Source organism: Dreissena polymorpha, chromosome 10 (assembly GCF_020536995.1).
Source record: "Dreissena polymorpha isolate Duluth1 chromosome 10, UMN_Dpol_1.0, whole genome shotgun sequence".
NCBI lineage: Eukaryota > Metazoa > Mollusca > Bivalvia > Myida > Dreissenidae > Dreissena > Dreissena polymorpha.
Window position 1 is genome coordinate 6,538,976 of NC_068364.1, and position 26,522 is coordinate 6,565,497.

Consider the following 26,522-nt stretch of genomic DNA (forward strand, 5'->3'; position numbering starts at 1 on the left):
GAGACGCTATGGTGTGACGCGAAGTTGATTTACGCAGCTTCCCCAACACCCTGCGCTGTAAGAATAGACAGTCCAGAGCTGACATCGACGCTAACTCCCACATTGGAAATGACAACGTCGGCGACGACACCAACGCAAACATCGGAAATGGCAACCTTGGAAATTACACCGTCAAAGATTACATCCTCGGCGACGACGCAAACGCAAGCATCGGAAATGGCGACGTCGGAAATGACACCCACGGAAATTATATCGTCGGCGACGACGCAAACGCGAACATCGGAAATGGCAACCTCGGAAATGACATCCTCGGTGACGACGCAAACGCAAACATCGGAAACAACAACCTCGGAAATTACAACATCAGAAAGTAAAACCCGGATAACAACGCCGACGCGAACGCAAACATCGGAAATGGCAACTTCGGAAACGACACCCTCGGAGATTACATCATCGGTAACGACGCAAGCGCAAACATCGGAAATGGCGACGTCGGACATGACACCCACGGAAATTACATCGTCGGCGACGACACAAACGCGAACATCGGAAATGGCAACCTCGGAAATGATTCCCTCGGAAATGACATCCTCGGCGACGACGTAAACATCGGAAACAACAACCTCGGAAATTACAACATCAGAAAGTACAACCCGGATAACGACGCCGACGCGAACATCGGAAATGACAACCTTGGAATTTACAACTGCGGAGACGACGCAATTGCGGACATCGTCAGCAACGCCGATGAGATTAATTGCAACAAGTGTTGGTACAAATGAGCCAATAACAGATGCGGCAATTAGAAACAGAGTCCAGCAGAACAGCTTTCAAAGCGATTGCAAAGACGAATCTAATGTCAAAATCTGGTTCAAACCGTCTGTCTTGAAAAACACGATATTGATCGCGCGCGAACAAACTGACGTAAGACACAGAGGAAATACGACCACTACCAAAGCGGGCAGATCTTGCGAAACACAGATTTGGCAGATTGGGTCCGCTAATAATCGTAATGACGATCTCGGACCAGGTATAATGACATCATCTATGACGTACGCAGTGGGTAACGACACCGACTTCAGAACGTTCCCGGGTATCATACAAAAAGGAAAACCAAACCAACTGGACGTCAAGTACTACATTCCACGGAAATTTAACGTTAACTCGGGAAAACTCGAGTTCACGTTAGGTTTGAACAACGTAAACACCGATAAAACAATCGGCGTTCAGTATCTGAAAAAAGCAAAAGTGAACCCATCCGATGTAATTTACCGAACGTTTTCACTCAGTAACAAAGTAAACGAATGGAAAATTCCATCGAAGGCTCTCTCACCGTCGTTAGAAAACGTGCTGACGCTACATTTTGACCGCCTTGAACCGGGACCTGTAAATATTGACTACTTAAAACTGGCATACAATCCGCGAAAATGGGGCACGCAACCGGTGACCTTGCTATTGGACTCGACAAGGAATTTGCGTGCGCTTAAATACAGAGAAAATGCGAGAAAGAAGAACAAGGATGTAGAAATACCTAAAGGCATGAATTTGTACGTAGACGGAAAACGCATCGACGGCGAAATGGAAAAGGTAGTCTTGATGCATAAACCAAATTTGCAAATTTTCGCGATCTCGGAGAATGGCGAGATTAACGTGAATCACGTGACAACGTCCGGCAGACGACAGAACAGACGGACCATCGGTGTAGACGACGAGAATCAACAAAAAGGAGCGTCCGGTTTTTTCATCGGTAATCCCGATAACAACATTGAGACGGTAGCGTTCAACACGCAGAATAACGATATCAAAATCACGTACGCGAACGACACGTTTGTCACCTTTACCTTGCAGTATTCGGCACTGGAAACAAGGCTGGTCGTAACCGATACGAATATTGCCGACGAGTCAGTGACATTTTTCTCTACGCATATCTCCGATGGCCTCGCGGGCGCTAATGACGTCATCGTTGACGGTGGCGTTGCACGGGAGCACGTAATGGATCAAAGTGTCGGTAACTTGAGCGGTACGAGGTTCAAGTTCGTCAAGACGAATCCAGACCAGACGTTTGACGTCAGTGATGAAACGGAGATCGTATTTCCCGCTCTGTTATCCGGTTAATAGTTTGCACGTCGGCTGCAGAATCATTGACATTTGAAGTTGGCAGCTATAATTGCCCATTCATTTCTGTAGTCATTCTATTTATAGAGGTGTGACATCATTGCTTTCGTCCGACCTCCATGCCAATGTTTCATTTCAACATGTTGTTTTTTTACGAAGAAACAGACAAGCATAATGTATTGCATTCTTGGTGAAAAGCCATGTTGTAACTGATAACTTTACATTTCTTTTCAGTTCAAACACCACTCGTAACTATGCGTTTATACTTACACGTGCAATACACTGGGTACTTGCGTTGTCATGTAGTTTTTACTTTCTCTTCCGAGCACGAATACAAATAGTATTATTATGCATTAGAGGTAAAAAAAACTATTGTTTATTCATAAAATCCGGTGGACCAGAATAGTTCTGAAAATGTAAATGAAGTACATATTGAGCGAATGGCAACAATAGGTCCTAGAGACACAATATGTCCTTTTAGCATAAGCGCCTTATGCACAATATGGCGGCAAATAAAAATAGTACGTAACTTAACGCGAGAAACAACGAATCAAAACACAATGCCGGTTGAGGGTACTATTAAGTGGGAGACTACATTCCAATCACATCTGCTAAGAAAATAGTCCAACATCACGTGACCTTAGTCAATTGACCATAACATTAACAAGACCTGGACCAAAACATAAACACTCGACTATTTTTGCGTTTTGATAATGCAATGTACCATAACATTAACAAGAGCTGGCCCAAGACATAAACCCTCGACTAGTTTAGCGTTTTGATAGTGCAATATACATAGCTGTCAGTAATCTGATATAATGACTTTGAGGACATATTTGATGGCGAATATCTTCATAAGTTGCAAAGTTAGTCATGTGCAAATTTAAACCTAAAACTTACAATACAAATAACTGCCACATAAAACTACACTTTCATTTTTTATCACTAAATGTAATTTAATTTAAATAACTATGCGATCCCAAGCATCTTATCATAAGCTACCTAAACACACATTTCAACGACAAACGTTACTTAAGCATCTTTTCATAAGCTACCTTAACACACATTTCAACGACAAACGTTGATAAAAACTATTGTTTATGTTTTGCTACGAATTATAACAGTGACCTTCACCTTTCTCTGAATGCAAACCCAAGCTAAGTCATCCATTTATGCAAGCTACACACCAAGTTGCAGCATAATTTCTCAAAGCAAAGTAAAGTTATAAGCGTGAAATAAATGGCTAAAAGGTAAAAGCGACCTTGACACGAGGGTCTCCGGCTAGGTCTCTTTCTACGATATATTCATATCAAATTGCAGCGAAATATATCCACCTAAACTTAAGCTATTCAAAGGAATAAATTTTATTTAAACAAAAACATAGGTTAAAGTCCATAAGTAGCATTATTCTGCTAAATGGTAGGCTTGAGTTGCGGCCCTTGTTTTTTTACCCTATATAAAGACCACTTAGAAAGATTGATATTTAATTGAATAGTAGAGATAGAGATATAAAGTTGTTTCACGCAAACACAACCTGAATTTGCCAAGTACAAAACTTGGCATAATTCTGCATAATTCCATTTCTTAGTTATAAGCCTTGATTATTATGATCATAAATAACCTAAAGAATGGTATGAGTTTTCAAATAAATATCTGTAGTAGTTAAACAGACATGCAAGCTTAACCCATTTATGCCCAGTGGACTTTCCCATCCTTCTAAATTGGATCAATTTATTTCCAAAATTAGGGGTGTCAAGTATATTTATTTCTATATTTAGAATATTACTTACTGAAATTCCTTTAAGCAAACAGCGCAGACCCAGATGAGACGCCGCATCATGCGGCGTCTCATCTGGGTCTACGCTGTTTGCAATGTCCTTTTTTCAGGACGCTAGGCATGAATGGGTTAAAACTGAATAAGTTTGTTAAGTTATATACATGTATTGGTATTTGTGTCTCGGACAGACGTCTATGAGGCTTCCAGTGTGTGTCGACGGGGTAAGCTTAAAGGGACCTTTTCACAGATTTAGGCATTTATTGAAGTTTGTCATTAAATGCTTTATCATGTAAACATTGGATCTAAAAAGCTCCAGTTAAAAATCCAGAAATAAAATTAAAGAAAGAAAAAAGTAACCCTTAACTGGGCTCGAACCACTGACCCCTGGAGTAAAAGTATATCGCTAAGACAACTCGGCCAACCGCGCTCATACAATGAGAGATGTATTTTATACTTTATATTAGCAATCCTCGTGGTATCACAAAATATAACGACAACAACAGAACTCTCCATATTATTCAATCGTTTCGCGTTGCAACACTTTATAATTTTCAGCTTTTTAAATCGTCAAAAGATGCATACATGTATACCGGTAATGGATATTTTAGAGTATGGAAAATGTTCAGTATTACTGTTTCTTCACAAATATCATAACTACAACGAAAATTTGCGAATCTAATACATATTTTTTTCAATTTTGTCAATTTACCAAGACGTGAAAAGGTCGCTTTAAACTTACCATTTGAGTTTATCTTTTACTCTTGTTTCTTACGATGACAGCGATCACTGTTGATTGTTAAAGGAAGTAACCGCTACTTCTAAGCAGAGATTTAACTGGGTCCAAACTAGACCATCCAATCCCTGGCGCACTAAAAACAATCTGATTATCATATACTAAAATAGTGTTATGATGTTGTCGGTTTTTTCTATTTTATTTCTTTTTGTTTTTTCTACCGTTATAAATGACCAATAATTTAGAAAATTGCACTGATTTTATTTAATAATAATAAATACAAACTCATAATTCTTCCAGATCTGGAAGGTTTTCACTTGTGATAAATGAGGTTAATGTCATGGAGATAACGACTGCGATGAATTTGAAGGAACAGGTCGCCACGAAATACGTTCAAGCTGCAAGCTGCCTTTTTTAAGTCACCGGTTGGCCATGAAAACATTTGTAAATGAAAATTATATTAAACTTTTAAATAATTATAAATATCAGATTTTAGTTGTATTTAACTTACATGATATTTATAAAAAACGTATTAATTGTTGATGATGAAAACCAGACTTCTATAAAAGAAAGAGGAAGGGAGAATCACACAATTCGTTAACAGGTTTATGATAAGCTTCGGCCACAATTTATCGATGAAATTCAGAAGGACGAACGACCATGAAAACGAGAGCGCCGATGGCGTTAAAAGCATAGGTGCAAGATACAGGGAAGAATGGCGTCACGTGGTATAATGTAGTTCGATATCGCCATCCGCGAATTTCTCAAATCAATAATTTCAAACAATTACCGACTATTTAAATAGATAATCTTTCCATTTACATCAGTGTTTGAAACGCTTATGAAAAATAATTACCCAAGCCTTTCAAAATTTAAGCACGGACAGATCTGTATCGATTCTTTTCTCTATTCTTTTCACAAATGAAAATAAACGCTACCCTATTCGTCTGCGTCAAGAATTTGTCGTAAAACTTGTGGTAAGCGTTAGATGCAGACGTGCACAACAGATTGAGTTCTGAATACAGATTTCTGAATGCAGATTTTTATAGAAACTCCTCACAGCAGTTACTTCCCTTGCTTCGCCCGGTCAGTAACTTCTAGTATAAGGGAGGCCACTGCGTAGGAGATTGAGATTTATAGTGTAGATAGAATTGTTTTACGAACGAAATTTGTTTTAGGTTATAAGAAGATTTTTTGACATAAAACGGTCTTAGAAAAATTCACTAAAAACGGTGTCAGCAATATTCTTGGAAGAAAACGTTAGAAAAACGTTTCAAAAAAAAAATTGTAAGAATGACCATATACTAAATTAAATAGATATTTCGTCTGATTTTTGATCAGGTAAGGCTTCATAAAGGGCAACCGATGGATGTGGATTTTCGAAATGTGGTATATACCATAAGCATAGGTGCGTAAACGCACCTATGCTAAAAACTGATTTAATCACAAGTTTTCACTGTTTTAGACAAATTAATTGGAAACCAAGCGTATAAAAATATGGGGTAAGGACTGGCAGTTTTTGTTTTTTGTTTAAATTGCTTAAATTTAATAGGAAGAGAGGGATAAAGATGCAAGTCTTACAATAAAACATGCTATATATTTAAGCGCAATACATTGGAAATTTGTTTATTTTTAATTAAAGAAGCTACAAGCTTAGTTATTATATAAACGTGCCTAGTTTATTTTCAGGTATTGAGGTACTGCATTTTTTAACAGGGATTGATGTTCGATCACTGATGTTTAACGATTTGAAGTGCATGGTAAAGAGCGGCCTGTGGTTAATCTTAGTCAGGGGAGATCACTTAGTAAAACTCGATTCGGCGAAGATTTATCCTTCTTAATTACCTTGTATATTTCAATTTGTGGGCATACCTTCATCGTTCATTCGTCATTATTGGTATTTTCAAACGCCAAGGTAAAATTCACCAATTATATATAGAAATAATAATCTAATTTACATAATGTCAAAATCCTAGTGTTTTCAAATCTACCTTTTTTACAAATCTACATTGTTCAAATAACTCAATCCTTTTACACAATAAACCCACGATGTGAGTGCAAATTATACGTACATGTACAATGTTTATGCTGTATTCGACATGACGCGGTGTTTTAGATACAAGCAAGAGGGTCAATAAGAACGTGATTCCTTTCTCAATTTTAATCACCATAATTAAAAAAAATCAGTTTCGCGTAAAGGCTGTTTCTGATTGGATAATCCGATCGCGTGACATGATTTTTTCATGTCTCGATTGACAATTTCCGTATGCACCCTTTACATGTCCGTCATACGTTTGGGGCGATATAAGTTAAAACTTTACCGGTGCATAAAAAGAATGTGAAGTGTGTAACATTTGCGTTCCTTTGCGCGCTTTGTTGCCTTCAATTCTGAGTTCTCAAACCGGTCATTTACTGGAAGAAAAACTCATTTTTGAAACCCTCGTAAGAAAGTCAAGTTAATTAGCGAAGTACATGTAGTTAAGTTCTATAAATGAAATTCCATTTTGATGACGCATTTTCACGTGGTTTCACACGTGATCTCACCTGTCTAAACAATCATGTTTGATTGGTTTACTTTTATTGAGTTGCAGAGCGACACTAGAAAATGTGTACAAGTCATAGTTATGTCTTTCTTTTACTACAACTTAAGTAGCGTGCTCAGAAGTTCCGACGGTTTTTATTTTTGGCTGCGAAATTTGAATGTCTTGGTCGATTTAGGCAGAATAAGTAGTACATGTTCATAAGGTAAAGTCATAGTACGGATCGGTGCGTTGGGAGATGCTCGTACAGATCTTGCCAGATGAAAACATCCATTAGAGAGAGTAGTTGCTCTAGTGAAACTTAGTTATTCCTTGTTAAGACCATTAAACCATTAAGCGTCTAGAAAAAAAAGGCCTTAGCAAACAGCGTAGACCCAGATGAGACGCCGCATGATGCGGCGTCTCATCAGGGTCTGCGCTGTTTGCTTAAATTTCTGTAAGAAATATTCTAAATATACAAATACATATACTAGACATCACTAATTTTGGAAATAAATTGATCCAATTTAGAAGGATGGGGGAGTCCACTAGCCACAAATAGATTAAACAGGTAGGTGGCAAAGTGGTTTGGAGGTAAATAAGTCAATTTGTTAATAGTACGAATAACAGAGGGAAAATGGTCGAGGGAGTTTGGATAATTGGTTGGGTAAGTTTGTAGTGTTTAGAGAGAAAGAAGAGGCGGTAAGATATACTTTTTTGAGATAGTAGAGGACAGATCAGCATTGATAATTATTCCTACTATATACAATTAGTTTAGACCAGAGAACCAAATTATAAGTGACTGCTTGAATTAAATAGTTTTACAGCAATCATGTTCACGTGATCAATACAACAACAAGCGTAAGGGTAACGGTTTAAAAACTCGTTCAAAATTACTGGAGGTTTGACAGTGAAAGTATATAGAAATCGAAGTTTGTTGATTAAATATACAAATATGCGTTAACGAAACAACGTACTTATATAAAATGATTTATCGTTCGAATAACATGAATACAATATGTTTATTGAAAACAACAAACTGAAAAATTAAGACATTTCGGTATTGTGTGATCGACTGTTATTGTGTTGTTACAAAATTAGAATATGTCGTTTTGCGAATGCAGTTCTTCAATGCAGTTAAAATCTAAAATATTATATTGTCTATTATATTTGCTCTGCACCAACAGTAACAATACCAGATGTTGGTGGTAGGCTACATAGCGCCAAGTACGGTAATAATAAAAAGTTAGGCAAATCTTTTTTGTTATAAATCATTAGTTTATTCATTATTTTGTTTTCAATTTTATGTTGTTGGTGTGCTGTTGTCTTCCTTTATATCGTCATTTTTCTAAATAGGTTCATCTAAACAAACTAAACACACCCACGGATAACAGCTTCCAACTTGAAATTCCCTAAATAATAAAAAAGGGGACACTTGATAAACATGACCCCTGACACTATCGTGGATGTCTTCTTAGACTAAGCATGTGCTCTTGTCATCGATAGTATTTATTTGTAATTATATGAGTCGTGTTCTGAGAAAACTGGGCTTAATGCATGTGCGTAAAGTGTTGTCCCAGATTAGCCTGTGCAGTCCGCACAGGCTAATCAGGGACGACACTTTCCGCGTGTATGGTATTTTTAGTTTCAACGAAGTCCCTCCTTACCGAAAATCAATTTAGGCAGAAACTTTACGCACATGCATTAAGCCCAGTTTTCTCAGAACGCAACTCATATGTGTAATTGACGTTTAATGTCATATAATGCTATGTTGTTAATCGTATTGACGGAACATAAAATCATGTGTATAATTGAGTATTAAGACGATGTACTGTTGTATAAGTCTGCATAAACAATCTGTCTGTCTGCTATTGTAAATAGAACACAGTCATAAGAATAGTAAATATTATAAAATACAGCATCAATAATAAGTCTGCCACAAGGCGAGAATAACCTGCGGCCGATCTCGGTCTCGAACCCGGGACCTATGACCTAGCCAATTTCTGTAAAGCACTCACATTGATGGCGGGAGGGCCCGAGCTCTTGGGCTGCCAAATTAGCACTGCCATGCGACAATAGCGTCCATGGCGGTGAAGTGTTGTAAGCTTTTCTTTATTGAATCTACACGTGTGTTAATAAAAATAAGATTTAAAATGTTCCTATTGATTCGAATACGAGGAAGAATTCAAGTTTGGAAGGGGAAAATGGCTCGGTAAAAGAACTAAAGCGGGATTGGTGATAAGCTGTGTAAACGGCAAGTTTAGCTAAGTTGCCATGCAAGCAGGCGGTCCCTGACTCGAGTCCCAGAATCGAAGTAGGACTGGCTGCACACTCTCTCACCATCCGTTGATAAATATCTGTAACGACCCCGACCCTTAAGCTTAACTGGTGATTTGCTGTGAAATTTGGCTTAGTGTTAGTAAAAGTACATCGATAAATTTTCTCAACATTTTGCAACGTTTTATGAAATCCGACAGGCGGTGTCGGGAAATAAGTTGTGAAAGTAAGTTGTTAATAATGCCGAAAGACGGCGATCAGTTTGCGAGATAATGTCGTCATTTGCAAACATGGACTTTCATTTTGAAAAAGTTAATAAGCTTATTGTGTTTCTAACGTCCATGTAATTCAAGAGGCTCCATTTCCCGTACATTTCGCGCATTCTCGGCTACCACGTCTATTGTGAAGAACGCGGTGGTTTTTGCCGAATAACCATGTTCCGTCGGAAGCGCGCCTTGCTACTTTCGTGCGGGGTTTGACACAGTTTTGCCTGCAATAAATCATCGGTTTTGGAAAACGCACCGTTCAAATAGCCTTTAAAAGGCAATGCGTTAATTAGGGGCTGCAAATTGTTTTTCGTATTTAACCGAATCATGTGCGATGTTTGTGACTGTATAACGGCGGCATTTTGCCGCGCAAACCGCGGAATAGTACATAAATGAGAACATGAAAATAACTGCAAAAAAGACACCTTTCTGCTATTTGGTGCTATGTCCGAAGTATGATATACGTTCATAAAACATAGTTAATTCGTCCATTGGTCAATGCTCTTCTTATGGATTATGTTAAATGTCACAAAATAGAACAAGCTGTTTAGTACAGGTGTAAATATTTGAATAATTTTCTTTTTGCATTTAGTAAGTTAGTGTACACCTCAAAAACGGTTTTTACACTTAAAGTCTACAAATGTTAACATATAAACATTAAATAGTGTTCAAAATGTTGTACATCTTAGCCTATGGTATGTGTTTCCCCCAAAAATTTACTTTTTTAAACATTAGTTATTTATAACTGTTAATGCTTAGACACTAATTACTGTAATTAGTAAGTTGCGAGTGGAAATGATTTTATAGAATGTCTGGATCCCGTGTCTAACTAAATTTAACTCTCTGAGTTAGCTTTATCGTTGTATGCTGTCTTTATTTAGACGTTGCACTCAAATATATAACATACAAATATACAAAGAGCTTTAGAATGCATTACCCTTTAATAGAAGTATGAACAGACATATACACATTCGAAGTAACTGTGATCAGTAGATTTCAACCAAATGATTATTTTTAAAAAACTTACTTTATGCTATACTTGTTTTTTAAGTCATGTTTAATAACGTGTATGATGAAAAACACAAAATCTTAAAACAACCAATAAAAACAATAATGTATAATCTGTGACATTTTTTTTAACAAACTTTACCGAAGACATTAATAATAAACTGTTTTATATCATAAGAATGCCCACAGATTGATGAATTGGCAGTCGCTTTACAACCATTATCATATACTAAAAAATAAAGCAATTTATTCAACGTATCTTAATCAGTACATAATTATAAATATACTTTAAATACCAATAACAAATAAATTGAAATAATTCAATAATTGCATACTTAAAATTAAAAGCAAATGTTGACTGAAATTATTATGATATGTTTTTTGTTCATCCAGCTTCATGTAAGTGGCTTTCCGCGTCAACTTGCTTTACTGTGTAAATAGCTTTTGTCTGAATAAAATAACAAATACAAAATGAAATATGTTTCTCTTTACAAGTTACTGACATCTGATTACCGGGATACACAAAGAAATACTTCATAAGCAACGATCGATGTATCAAGAAAATCGGACATCTTCTTTTCAAATGCTGTTTATTTTCAAAGATTTTGAACATCGTTATTTCCTTCTTTGAGTAATGCATATATGTGTAAAAGATTCTTTGAGCAAACGTGTCAAATTAAGAGGTTGCGATCAGCCTGTGGGAATGAGGCGCTTCAATCCGAATAGAAGAGCGTTATGTTTTTTAGCTGGACTGTACACGTGCTCGTTATTTCCGAAGCATTTCGCGCATGCGCGGTCACACTCGCAAAGCTTTTTGGCACACGGATCTTTGTCGTCTGAAAAGAGAAGCACGTGGTCGTAAATTTAAAACAACACATAGCAATATAATCTAGTCATGTACTATTCAAATAACCGTGAATATGTATAGGTAAAACATTTGCAATCAGACTGAAGGTCCCACGGCGAACACATTAGCCAGAAGGAACGTAACTGCGCAGCTTTCGTGATGCTTGTATACTAACTTTTGCTTATTATCTTGCTTTTTACTCGGAACCTTTTTTAACTAAAATGAGATATCATAACAACAAATATTCTGATCAAGTTGAAAGATTTGTTAACGGCCGGAAGCAATATTAATGCGCTCAAGATGTCATGACAATACATGTACTGGGCAAGTTTCATGATGATTTGGCAAAAATATGGGACTGTTACAGTGTTAACAAACTTTTTTAATCGTACCTAATGACCGAGTTGTTTTACTTTACTTGACCCAGAATATTAATCGGCTACGATATAATTAGAAAACAATTTGTTGATGAAGTATCATGATGATTGGGCATAAATAATTATTCGGTCATAACATCAAAATAATGACTTAAAAAAAGTTTCGAAGCACATATGTTTACCTTTACAATATTGTAAAATATTAACGAAAGTCGTATTCTTTTCTAAAAACCACTCAACTCTTGATTCTTTTCTGGTTTTTACAGTTTTTAAAATAAAGGCTAAAAGACTATAAAGCTTCTTGTTTGACTTACTGCAAATGATCTCGCCCTCGCGATACGACCATTCGTACTCGGTGGTGTAGATCCGGTACTTGAGCAGCGTCTCGCAGTCTTTTAGGTTCAGATCCACGTAGCATGTATCATGCGTCTTGCAGCATCTAAGGAATAGAATATCTTGTTTCATTAATTTTATTATTTACTTTTTTTTCGCTACGTTCACTAGCATTTAAGTGATTTCATGACGGTCAGTTATTTTTACCTATATGTACTTTTTCTGAGTAAGCTAGCTTACCGTTTCTATCGGTAATTGCCCTATTCGAATAGGGGCAGACTGGCCAAAAAAATATATGTATTAAAATCATAACATAAGTTACCTTGTCGGTACTTTACAAACTGAACTAGCCGCCAAGATTAAAGATAGAGAATCTGTATTTTTTCAGAAATGTGTTAATATCTCATCTGTCGTAACATCATTTTGGCACGGTTTCACATTCTACAAATTATGAGTAAATCCCAACTAGCAATATTTACGAATATATTTCTAAAAAGAAAAATACATTGAATGAAGAAAGTTGCCAGCCTTTTTCTATCTTTCTTATTTACATTATAACAAAGGCTTTGATGATAAGATCTCGGCATTTTGTATGCGTTACATACGTGTATACTGATTACCGACGCGCTGACACGGAAAGTTCTGGAGAGTTTTAGTTTTCTTTATTCACATTTTGAAGCAACTGATTTGACAATCATGAGGTTTGGACATTTTGTTCATATAACTAAAGAAGGTCGCGTGACATATACTGTTTACCGATGCGATGACACGGAAAGCTCTGAGACTGAGGAGTCCCTCGGATATCGACAACAATATGATAACCAGTGGAATGTAAGCTAACAGACGTTTTGACGAGAGATATTAAATACGGCAGGTAATGTAACTCTCTTCAGTTTTTAGATCACTGCAAATCTTTTATCAGTAGTCATTTTTAGTGTGTATCTTTCGAAAGGTATGCGTTTATTTGCAAAACAATACTATTAATTACCATATTTAGCCTATTTACGAGATCGGAAAAGGTCGTTAAGAAAATGACAATGTAATAATGATAGGATTTTAGTAAATTTTAATTAGATGGTTAAGATAAGAAAATAGGACCCGGTTTATAAACAATGTAGCAAAACGGAAATGACAGGTGGAACAATAAAAAAACCTTAAAACCATGCTCCATTTTGATATATTATCGTTTTCTGCCACCATACACTTGCTATTAAACATTTAAGAATGAGCATTCGTATTCGCATTAACTTTTCCGCATTACTAATGCTTTTCGTTTGACCGGCATCATTCCACGAAGAACATTGTTTTTACCATTATATAGTTGGTCATTTTGTTTTGTTTTTAACATAAAATATTGTGTTATTGGTTTTGAGTATTCAATAAAGATGCATAAAGGGTACATTGGAGCACGGGGTTATTAGACAGTGTTACAGTCTTGCGAGTCTCTGATGCGATATTAACTTCATATTAATTGGAATACGGTGTTATGAGACAGTATAACAGTCTCGCGTGTTGTTCAAAATAGCTTCACCTCTGATGCGTTATAAACTTGACTGTTTAAGTTTTCTGGAACTATTTGCACTAACCACCGTTGAAATACACAACAAACAAAATATTATATTTATTTTTAACTGATTGTGCTTGCATAATGTTTAAATGTAAAACCTCATTTGCAGAAAAATGTGTTTGTATGAAGTTTATGGATATACCAAAGCCGATTCATGTCACCCTGGGTTGACTTCAAGCCGACGGTAGTCAACCCCGGATGACTAAAATCGGCTTTATGTCCCCCCAGGATGACCTGAATCGGCTACTAGTCACCCCAGGGTGACATGAATCGGCTTCTAGTCACCCCCGGATGACTTCAAGCCATTTCAGGTCGACAATGACCCAATGGGCCGTAATCTCTGCATAGGAAGCATGCTCGGTAATTCTAAACGCTACAGCTAAACACCTGCTTACTTTATATTGACAATGGTACACTTTTAATGTTCTAACATCACCTGAAAGTGGAAGTGCACCTACATCGGCACATATGTTTAGCGGTAGTCTACATAGCGGAAAATATCACTAGGTACCTACTCGTCGATAGCGTCCGCCGTGTCACCGCTGCCGCCGTATCCGCACCAGTTTCCGTAGCCGTTGAAGTCCATGGGGTTGCGGGAGGTTGTGAGGAGAATCATCTCACCGAACTCGTCCAGCCGCCGCTTGACTCGCCGGGAGTCCGCTAAAAGATGGGACTTCTAAAGTGGAACCTCGTTCCGGGAAAACTTGGCTTAATACATGTGCGTAAAGTGTCGTCCCAGACTATTCTGTGCATGGACGACACTCTCCGCCTAAAAAGGATTTTTGTTTACAAGAGATATCGTCTAAGCATTAAATTCCATAAAGCGGAAATGCCGCCCTTATTGGCCTGTGCGGACTGAACACGCGTATCTTGAATGACATTTATGCACATGCATAAAGCCTAGCTTTCTAGAACGCGGCTCAGTAAATTGCTTGCCCACTTAAACACGAGAAAATATGAATACCGTTATAGCTCAAATATAAAACCCTGAAAATGACCTGTATGCGTGAATATTCGCAAATAGCTTGATAGATGGAAATATTAATAGATAAATATATTCGTTTCCGCATTGAAATCGCATAAAATACGAATGAGCCCATCCCGCCTGAATGGCCGTGAGCGCAACACATGCATGAAACAAAAAATTACAATAATGAATACAATTCAAGCGTGTAATATATTGTATATAATTGAGTTTACGAGTAAGAGAGGAAATGTTGTCTTGCTATTTAGCATTCACTTGCATGATAAATAAATAAATAAATAAAATTTAAAGAATACTGTACCTACAAACAAATCATTTATTTATCGAAACTTAGTTTAAAACACACTATTTTATTGTATTCCTATCGAAATATACATTTATGCATGATAAACACACACTCCAAAATACGTTTTTAACACATAGTTTACTGCTAAAAAAACACCAAGTCCAACATGTCCTTACAGAGTTTAGATAAAACTATTGTGTTTTGTCACAGAAATGACGTCACACGATGTACTACGTAAACTATTTCGTAATATAAAATATTTCTATTTTCGGTGCGTGTAATGTGACGTCATTAAATGGGTCGAAGTAGTCCGGCTAGTATGGTAATACGGAATTGGAAACAGCGAGTAGCGTAATACGGGATTTTTAGTTCAACGATTGATACAATCTGTATTTTGTTAAAAGCATTAAACAGGTATATAATAAATATATGTATGCTCATTAGTTAATTTTTCTATGTTCATACTTTGTTGTGATGTGTCTGATGTGATTTACTTGAAAGATTAATTTTTGAAAGATTGATTTTTGTATCACATTTTGCATATTTTGTATTATCATAATCATCATCATTATCATCGTCGTCGATGTCTTCGTCGTCGTCGACGTCGTCGGAATTGATTAAGAAGTTATTATAACATTTAACTGTATAGCTCATTTTCTTTTTTCCCTTGTATGTTCGTATGCATGTTTCAAAATATATACTTGTGTTTTGTTACTGAAGACCACATTGTAAAAAAGAAATTATTTCTTAATGTGAATTCTTCATGAAATAAAGTTATTATTATTATTATTATTATTATTATATAATTCATGCAGGCTAATATAGCGAATCAAGGGTAGAAGATTTGTCGAAAATGTTCTTCAAACATAACTATGATAATCATAGATCACTTCATCACATCCGAAATGTGTTTAAATGATAAAAACTCACCATGTTACATATTATACTGTAATCAAATGTATCATGGTTTTCCTAAAATGTTAGATTGTTACCAAGAAATATAAATTTCTTCTGAGTTTCGTCCATATTTACCACATATTTATGGGCTCGGGAAAATAAAATTATTTTTCTTTTGTCACCGCATTGGCCTGGTCTTTTTAAACACCAAACGACACATTTATTTTTTGAATATTTGGTAAGAAATACAACCGATACGCACCAACGTCTTAGTTAATTTCCCTTTCTCGTTATTAATTTCCTTTCCACATTTCATATATTCTGTTTTAAAGATATATTCTGATCAGAAAAAAAATGTTGAACCAAAAACATTTCAATTTGTCGCAAGATGTTTGAGAAGACAGAGCCTGGGTACTTTACCTGTGCCGACAACACAAACCACGAACACAGCGGCGAAGATGACACGCGCCTTCATCTGAATACAAAAAGATATACCGGTAAGAAGAATGTAGTTCACCATGAATTGTCCTAATTTGCTAAAACGATTTTTTCAAACAAACGAAATTCAAAGATTGTTCCAAGATATCGCGTTTTTCCGCTTTGTTAATACGATAATACAATTAATAATGTTTACGTCATTGTTCAGTGAAGGACTCTAATAATACATAGTTAACGAATATATACAGTAATTTATAAAAGTCGCACTATACGTTTACTCCAAACTGAATTTTAATACGCAAACATGCAAAAAAAAGTTTAATTGAAGGTCAGAGTTCTGGTCCTTGGTCAGTGTCCGCAACAGATTTATCACACACATGATTCAAATGAGTATCTGTAGTGGTTATAGAGATATGTATTTGTGGCAAATAGACCCTAACCAAAGATTACGCCAACACCGACAAACATCTGAGTTTCATAGAATGAACTCTTCAATCGGTAGACGAGCTAACAAACAACGAAAAGAACATTATTTTCATAAAAACGGGAATACAAAAACAACACAAACTGAACATTTGTTTACCAAAATGCATTGACTAACATAAAACAAGGAATATAACATAAATGAAACAGCAATCCAATAAAATTATTTTTGTGTCTTTATCTCAATTGTATAAGAGCAGTAAGCGTTGCATTGTACGTTTCGCGGCTTCTTACCGACACCATTCCGCGTCAATAAGAAGCGATGTAACGAATTTATCTTACCATGTACTCTTCGTTCTCAATATTCAACGTAACAACTGGAGAAAAGTTCGCTTTCCTGTATTACTAGTATATAATTACGTCTTGTTTACATCCGTGACGTCATTTAACGTCCAACCAAATAAACTAAGCTGCGTCACGCGAAAATGGATCATATGACATATGCGACAAGCACAGCTCGAGACCATGATCTACCATGTCGGCAAGGAGCTACTCACCAAAATATTGCGTGACAGGGTAGTTCATGACCAGACTGCGCGATATGAGCAGACTGCCTGGAGCTACGCAGGACGCATTTTACATCGAACCCATTTTCGCATGACGCGGCTCTTATGATACCCATCATGTAACCCGGCTGATCAAATGAAAACATGCGAGTATTCTGTACCAGTTAAGATAGAGAATAAACAATCAGTACTGACTTGAACGTATAAAGTCCGATTAATCTACTACATGTCTATATGCTCATATACTTAAGGTAAAATGTGAACGTCGCCGTGGCGTAGTGGATATGGTGTCGGCATAGAGGTCACGGGTGCGAACCCCTCTGTGGGAGCGTTATTTAGATCTTCCCCATAGACACCAAGTACTCGTTCTAGGCCCAGGAAACGGACACGATAGCGTATCAAGTAAGCCTTAGGATTTCTATGCAATTGTGCTAAAATAAATAGGTTTAAACTAAATGTGAACGCTTTATGTATCAACACAATTTCTATGAAAGAATTTTTGTTCTAAGAAACGTTTTTGCACAATATATTGTATAAAACTTTTCTTGTAACTGACCACCTGATCAAGTCATGTGACACCACAAAAGTAAAAAAAGAACAAGAGAAAGGTTACACCTCACTATTAAAAAAACGTAAAATATTGACGGGGCTACATACTCCCCCTCCTCCGTAAATGACGTCCCGTCATTTTAGCGTCAACAAATTAAATGTCAACGTAAGTCAAGTAACTTACAGTAAAATTATATACAACTATTGATAATTAAATTACAACTACAATTTCCTACTTCAATAACTAAGTACAAAGTACTAAGTTCAAAGTTATAAAAGTTACTACTTTACTACAACTACCACAGCAGTATATATTACTACTTTCCCCAAAACAACATTTTTGTTGGTACAAATTAATTGTCTCAACTTAATGTTTTAAATCAGTATTAAAAGTACAAATTATTTGTTTCAATTCAACTTAATGTTTTTCAAACATTAATTTCTAATTTAGCAATCCTCCCTGCCAAATAGAATGTGACCTCACAAGTCTGATGTATTATAACATTATGTTAACTATTTAATTGTTAAAAACAACAGCAATATATAAACAAGATGTTTATTAAAAAATAAAATAACAACTTATTTCGTGATTGCTCCAACAGCATTGTGAGCAGTTTCAACATCCATATTGTTTAAAACACCAGAATTTAATAAAACAGTCAATGCTTGAATTGTACTATCATATGGCCTGGCAACCATCTGCTTCATGTAGTAATCTTCATATCTTACTGGTGGATGTCTTTCCCTTGTTGATCTTCGTGGTACAGGTACTGGAACATTTCTCTGTACATCAACTTCTGAACTATCCACATCAGTAATACTAGTAGTTGTCTGATCTTCTACCGCTTCAGTATCTGCATGGATGGGTGCTCCAGTATCAGCATCAGTGCTGTTATCAAGTAGTTGTTCAGCTTCTTGATTGACAACTTCTGCTTCTACTTCTTCTTCAGCTTCTTCTTCCGCTTGACGATATACTCTCTCTTCAACCTCTATCAAATCGACAGCTTCGGTTACGGTTGAACCAACATCAAGTGCAGGATCTTGGGCTTTCCCAATCTGTCTTGTAGAAACTACAAAATACAATCCCTCATCTGACTCATCTTCATTTGTGACGTCACTTTTGTCTTCTGATTCTTGTACCTTACTGCAATTATCAAATAATTTTACAGTAACAACATCTTTAGTCTGTACATCAGTTCTACTTATATCAATATCATCCTTACCATCAATCAGAACTAATAAGTTTCTATGTACAGTCTTTTCTCTATCAGAACCCATTTCTTTAACCTTAAATACTGGAATATCTACTCTAGGTATATCAATAACAACATAAGTTCCTTCTTCAAATTTATCAGCTATCTTGTGTTTTCCATCAAAAGCCATTTTTCTAACTAAAACATTATCACCAACAGATATTTTTACTGCTTTGGCTTTTCTGTCATAATAATTCTTTTGTTTTTGTTAAGATTTATTCACATGACCTTCTACAATTTGTTGAGTTGAATTATCAGTTACTCAAACAAAATGTATCATTACCTGCGATCCTATAGATGACAAACACTTTTTACAGAACTGGTGGCCAATAACGTAACTAATTACTGTATATAGAATAATTATGATCTGGATGATTTTCAAAACGTTGATAGATTTATCAATAAAAATGAACAAACTGGATTTATTAACGGTAAGTTCATAGGCGACAACATCAGACTCATTACTGATATATCTTATAACACAGATAAAAACGATCTCCTGGGTATGCTGATGCTCATGGATTTTGAAAAAGCCTTTAACTCTTTGTCATGGAAATTTGTAACTCAGCATATAGCATGATATACTTTCGGTCATGACATAATAAAATAATATAATGCATTGTATGAACACGAAGTATCGGCGGTCACGCAATATAGACTTCTATCTTATTTTATCTATACACCTTGTTTGCAGTTTAAGGGATCCGCTAAGTTGGTATTTTTATATTATGCACTGAAAGCGTGTCTTCTTAACTCAGGTGTTATCTTATGATAACGGGAATCAAGACAACATGTGTGATATAGAAAGTAAATAACTCCTGGATGGCTCTACAGCACCCCCATGACACTTAAGATATATTTTCACACGTCACACACTTCTCAGGATGACACGTTGATTTTAACGAAAAGAACGGAGTTTTGATAGTTAAAATTTGTTTTTTCTTCAAAATCATAAAAACACACGGATATTAATTTGGAAGCATCTAACATTTTACATGCTTCGCTTAATATTATGCATTGCCCTTCCAAATAATTTACACTAAATTATGTTGAACAAAAGTGGGACAAATAAAAGCCTTATAAAAATGAACAAAGAGGATTTTAACACCTATAGGAAGATTTCAAGCTATGAAAGCTTTAGAATTGCGTGTATTAAAGCATCTGTATGATTCTTTTTCGTTTTATCTTACACGGAATGGTAAACAACGAATAAGCAAAAAACAACAACAGATGAATATACAAAAGGAGGTTTAAAGCTTATTGATCTGTTGTTTTTTTTGTAAGCTCACATACGAGCTAATGCATCTACATGTATATAATTGTTGTAACGAATTAAAATGGAAACATTATTCTAATACAATAATTGTTTTTTTTTAAATATTCAACTATTGCGGCCACTATCCTGAACACATAATTAAGAGAATACAAAATGAATTTTAGAAAAAGAGAGTATTTTGAAACATTTACGGAACTTTTCAGAATTAGAAACGATAAAAATCAGAGTTTGATATCAAATCCATTATTCAATAAACATGACATAACTCTTTGTAACCAACGTGTATTTTTTAAATTATCGTTTGAAAAAGTGCTATACTCGGTGTGGAGTTAATGCATAGTCATGAAGATTTGCGCAAATTACACCAAAACTGCTTATTAGTCATAGGAATTAACTTGTTCCAAAACATGTGTTTAGGTCACAGTATACTAAATAGTTTCCCTATATAATTCAATGTTAAAGCGACATCTATAAGCGAATGCAACATTTGCACATACAAACCCCCATAACCATAACTTTTCTTAAAGGCCATTCTAGGCGGAGTCGATTTGTGCAATAAAAAATATGTCATGTACGAACCAAGAAAGAACTTGTCAAAAGTCTAAATCGACTGTTTTTTGCAGCTTTTTTCCGGCCGTTTTCTAGTGGAATGTAACCTTTTTCAGTGCAATGTTTTACTATAGTCTCTAAGTTTATCATTTTTCAGGGATTTAGTAGTGAGCACCTATTCACGCCCTACTACTTTCTCCAAAGGATAAAGCCCAAAGGATAAAGTGTACAACATGCCTTCGAATCAACTATGACAGTTTTTTAGAGAACACATTAAACGATTATTAAGTATACTGTAACCTTATGAACGATACCGGTAATCAACGTCCGCGACGTATAGTAGACGCTCATTTATATAATTTATGACCCGAAAGTAACATGCGTAAAAAGTTGGAATATAAATTATACTATAATGATTTAACTTGTCAGTCACATTATGTAAATTAAGTACTATTTCAGTTTTATATAAAATATAAGGTCTATATACGCCAAAACAACGCAGCTACATTATACATTTTAAATTACAATTATTTTAGCGTTCAAACTGCAAAAAAAAACTGCGAAACCTCGTAAAAACTCATAAATAATAATGATCAGTGTTATGTAGCAGTTTCGAAGTTTTATTAATTTGAAGTGGAGCATGCCTCAACGGTGTCATTTATCACGGCCACTACTAAAATATAAATCTAGGGCACCTGTTCATTAACACCGTAACCAAAATTCCTTAAAACATATATTAATTTCTGAATTATCTTGCCAATTCGTCTATGAATTGCTGAAATTGATACCTTACATGCCCATTTTCCGCATGAAAACGCATTAAAAATCATCTCACAGAGAATTGTATCTTAACATTTAAGTGAAGTTAAACGTTAGTTTACATTTCCTTTAGGAGTATTGTGAATGCCGGCCTTGACCCTCCATATTTAGGGATAATTTGAATGAATTGTTTCAATTTTATTAATCTCCCTTCGTAATTGCATTTTACGTCTTATCCTGGTAAATATTGTTCCAGAGGTTTAGTTGGCCCCTAAAATCATGTATATTTTATATTATTTGCATTATTTTATTATCGAATTGTCATACATTTCATCATTTCTTTTATTCGACTTCCTTTATTTTTGTTTACTACTAATGAAGGCTATAATGGCCGAAACATGTTTGGTTTTTTAACAAATTGAAAAGTAACGTGTGTGTACTGATTTTATAACATTTCTTTTAAATGCGCGATCAATTTAATTCAACACAGATAACAGCAGCAACAATAGCAGCAGCAACAACAAAAAGTATATTATGCTTGTTGTTTGTAATAATAAATGACTCCATTCTTGAAGCCAGTTTAAACCGCTTTCATATAAAAAATATGTTTATAATTGTACATAAAATCTGGTGAAAAGTACAAATTATTCTTGGTAGTAAAAATCCATCCTTATAGTAAACAAAAAAACATGGTTTTAAAGAGAAAGAATACACACGCTAACTAACATCCACATGTATAACTTTTCCCTGACTGTCTTGTTTATCATTTAATTAGTTTGTTCGTCCTGTTTCGAGCTACCGTTCTTGGTATCAATTAATCATGTGTGCGCTCTATTTCAAAACGGCATGATATATTGCAGGAACTTTATTCGGGACAAAAACATACGGGTTCCCGATTGGTTTAAATGTTTAAATGCTTTAAAGCTGAAGCGACTGTTAGTTTACGGCTTATAAAAGCATAACCAACAAACAACTTTGCAATACAGACAAGAGCGACTGATAAAAAAGTACAATGAGACGGTACGCGGCACTTGTGATTCTGCTTGGAGTATGTTGTGTACAAACGGCTCCGCTCGAATTTCAGAGACATTTCGAGTTCGAGGATGCCTTGGCCGAGAACAAGACCCAATCTATGATGTGGCGCTCCGAAGCCTCTGGTCTGAAGACGCTCCGCGTGGTGGACCCAAATGGAACTTCCGCCATTGAGCTTACCCTCTGCATCAGGCCATACGACTACACACAGAACGTCACAGTCTTTATCGACGACATCCGCTACTCTAACGACGGACCGTCTGATGTTGTCGCCATGCAGTTTAACGGAACCACCATCGGAAACTTCACGACGATCGAGACGTTTCCCAGCGGAAAAGAATGGAACATTTTCCGGAACACCGGGAACGTTGGGCCGACTCTTAATGTGCGCCAGGGACAGTATTTGCTCGTGCTTACCGCGTTCACGGACAAGTGGGGAATGGAGTTCGACCGTATACGTTTGAATGCGAAGAATCAGGATCCTGCGATAGACTTGTTCTGTGGTAAGTCTTTTTATAATACCTTGCGGCTTAATAAAACGGTACCAAAACAAACAAAAACTGCAAACAGTTTGTTTAAATGGGAATATTCAGAAATGACAAGCCTTCATTTTTGTTCTAAGCCTCACTTGATAAATAACAAACAGGTAAAGCAGTTACGTATTATTCTCTATCAATCGCAACATCAGACATGCGGACTGATATTATGTACATGTTTATATTATTGTTTCTACTAAAATTATCATTGCGCAAAAAATTAAGGTTTTAGACAACAATATTTTCTTTCAATGCAAATTTATTATAATAAACACGTCAGTTGAAAAATAACTATTAAATCGTTGTAGCGGTCGGGTGGTGTTGATCGGAATAAGTGCTTGAAAAATACTTACTTCAAACTTTCAAGCACACGATTCGATATGGGTGCGTTATACAAGTTTGTCGAAATATTGCGTTAGGGGCTTGCTTTTTATTTAGCACAGATTTGAAACAAAAATGTTGTAAATACAATTAACACCCATTTTTGTGTGCAAACTAATATTTCAAATAAAGGTCGTTATAATGAATTCAACTATTAATTGATAGACAGATTATAATACATTATTTTAATTGCGACCCGTATACAAAATATGTGTGTAAAATAATTGTACACGGTAGTTTGGCTTTTTTTAGCAAAAACAGTTATAAATAGAATTAGTCCTATTTAGGCGCAATATAATATATAATATAAATAACAACATTCATTCACACCATTTTTTCAAAATAATTTTATCAGTTTATTTTTCAAATTATTAACAATGTGGTTACTTTTTTAGCAAAACCAAACAGACATAAAAGACAGACATATACTCCGATGATAAATGGTGCCGGAACCCTTTTTGGGAACAATCCGATTATCGGTGATGGTCTTATGCATTTCAACACGACTGGGCAGAATCAGAGTATGATCATAACCGGGGTACAACTGTCATGTGGCGAGCACTTTATGGCCATACTGTTGCAGTACAACAATACATGGGGAGAAAAGTACGGCATGTGGGCACCTAAGTGCGTGTACCCTGTCAACCACGTTGATACCTACGAGTTTGATTCAACGGAATGGATTAATAGAGCTGATGTTAGCGTCATCGGTGGGTTTCCTTGGGCACTCACACTGCATACAAATAAACGACAACTACCGACGTGTGGCATCCCAAGCACCGAACCGAGCACTGAAAGAGGTCAAAGACTGTTGGGGGTTGCAGGCTACTCGGGCTGTTGGTTGGACAGGCTTCAATTTATCTGGTCTTCTGATTGGTAGTGAATTTTCTTCGATAACATACTGTAAGGTTTTCCTGTTCTGTTTGATGCATTTTATTTTCTATTTTTCACTTTATCTAGTCACCAGTATGAATAGTTATCCAGAGATAACCTTGAATATTTCACTATGTATTTAACAAAAATTACGATATATCAGTTACAAAATGAAACCAGAGTTTTAAGAGACACAATTAAAATATAAAGAATTAGCGTGGTTTTTTTGTGGATATCTTACAAAACGTGACAAAATCGGTCTCAATCTTACAATTGGGAAATTATTATGTGTATGATCTCTTTGATATTATTGTATAACAAAAATGGACTCTTATTGGATTGTGTTTTATGTACGTGGTAAACCTATGGATAAAATCATTCAAGCATGCTACATCTGGGCAAAGATAACTATAGAACATAATTTTCGATCTAACTCTACGTTTCAGAACATAAGTAAAATTCAATTCATGGCATAGCTTTTTAAAACATCCACTTGAAATATAGATTTGTTTAAATTGCAGTATTACAGGAGTGTGGCGGGGCACGTGGGGATAATTTCCCATAACACTGTGTTGTATAAGTGCTCCAAAACTTTACAAGTATTACCACCGCACGAGTATTATTCATCTCAAACATCATTATTCTTCCACCATCTCATATTTTTCCTTTTTTTAAATTGTGTGATCCGAACCGAGTTAAAGACATGGGGTAATTAGGCATTTCCTATCCAATACAAAACGATCGGTCTTCCAAACACAAGCCTCGCCTTAGTTAAACATGTAAATTGAAAGCAGTACATCTCTTCATTTAATGAAACAATGTTTCAATAAATAAATAAAGAGCCTTCCAATGTTATGCTCGTAAAAATACAAACATATATACCAGACTGACCTTTGTCGATACTGTCGATTTGCCTATTTCATCCACTTTTGCGTCATGTGTTACTTGGTGGGCGTCGATTGCGTAAATATTAACAATATTTTTACGTCGCGATTTCGAAGTTTTTTCTTTTGTTTTAAACCGCAAGGCGTGACAGGCGTAACAAGACGAACTACTTTTAGTGGTTACTCCCCTACCTTTTTTTTATTAAACACGATGTATACTCATTCGGTGGGTCTTTGCTGATCAGTGTATTCAATCTTCCACACGTGCATTTTTCAATTTTTCTGTAACGATGCAGTGTTTTCTTAACTGAATGGTCAAACGGACAACGAACCCGAATCGTACCCACCCATTTCAAGCTTAATCTAGTCCACAAACATAATTAAAATGCACTAAAACAAAAGAGCATCAGATCGAATAAATTATATTACGTTGATTAAACTTAAGATCATTTCCTTTAAAGGGATCTTTTCACGCTTTGGTAAATTGACAAAATTGAAAAAAGTTGTTTCAGATTCGCAAATTTTCGTTTTAGTTATGATATTTGTGAGGAAACAGTAATACTAAACATTTACCATGGTCTAATATAGCCATTATATGCATCTTTTAACGATTTTAAAACCTAAAAATTATAAAGCGTTGCAACGCGAAACGATTGAATAATTTGGAGAGTTCTGTTTTTGTCGTTAAATTTTGTGAAACTACGAAGATTGCTTATATAAGGTATAAAATACGTCAAGTAAGTGTACTCAGCGGAATAGCTCAGTAGGCTAAAGCGTTTTTACTTCAGGACTATGGCAGGACTCCAGGGGTCACTGGTTCGAAACCTGGTCCGGGCAATGTTCTTTTCCTTTTTTTAATTTTATTCTTGATTTTTTACTGGAGCTTTTACGATCCAATGTTTACATTTATCGATATAAAGCATTTAATGAATAAGCTAAAAAAAATGCCAAAATCTGTGAAAAGGCACCTTTAATGTTAAACGTATTTATTTTAGCTCGACTGCATCGAAATCCTA

General features: G+C 35.7%; 1 protein-coding gene across 3 annotated transcripts in view; it reads right to left on the reverse strand.

Moving 5' to 3' along the window:
• Nucleotides 1-11,036: 11,036 nt before the first annotated feature.
• Nucleotides 11,037-26,522, reverse strand: part of LOC127848419 (basic phospholipase A2 Drk-b2-like) — a 37,768-nt gene continuing 22,282 nt past the window's right edge. The window contains exons 2-5 of one of the 3 annotated variants that reach the window (XM_052380877.1): nt 16,408-16,462; nt 14,335-14,479; nt 12,234-12,358; nt 11,039-11,531 (exon numbers count right to left, since the gene is read on the reverse strand). In XM_052380877.1, coding sequence (XP_052236837.1) covers nt 11,386-11,531; nt 12,234-12,358; nt 14,335-14,479; nt 16,408-16,462 — 471 coding nt within the window. In that variant the 3' untranslated portion in view covers nt 11,039-11,385. Of the gene's footprint in view, nt 11,532-12,233; nt 12,359-14,334; nt 14,480-16,407; nt 16,463-26,522 lie in introns of all 3 variants that reach the window. The other 2 variants (XM_052380879.1, XM_052380878.1) reach the window with 2 other exon arrangements.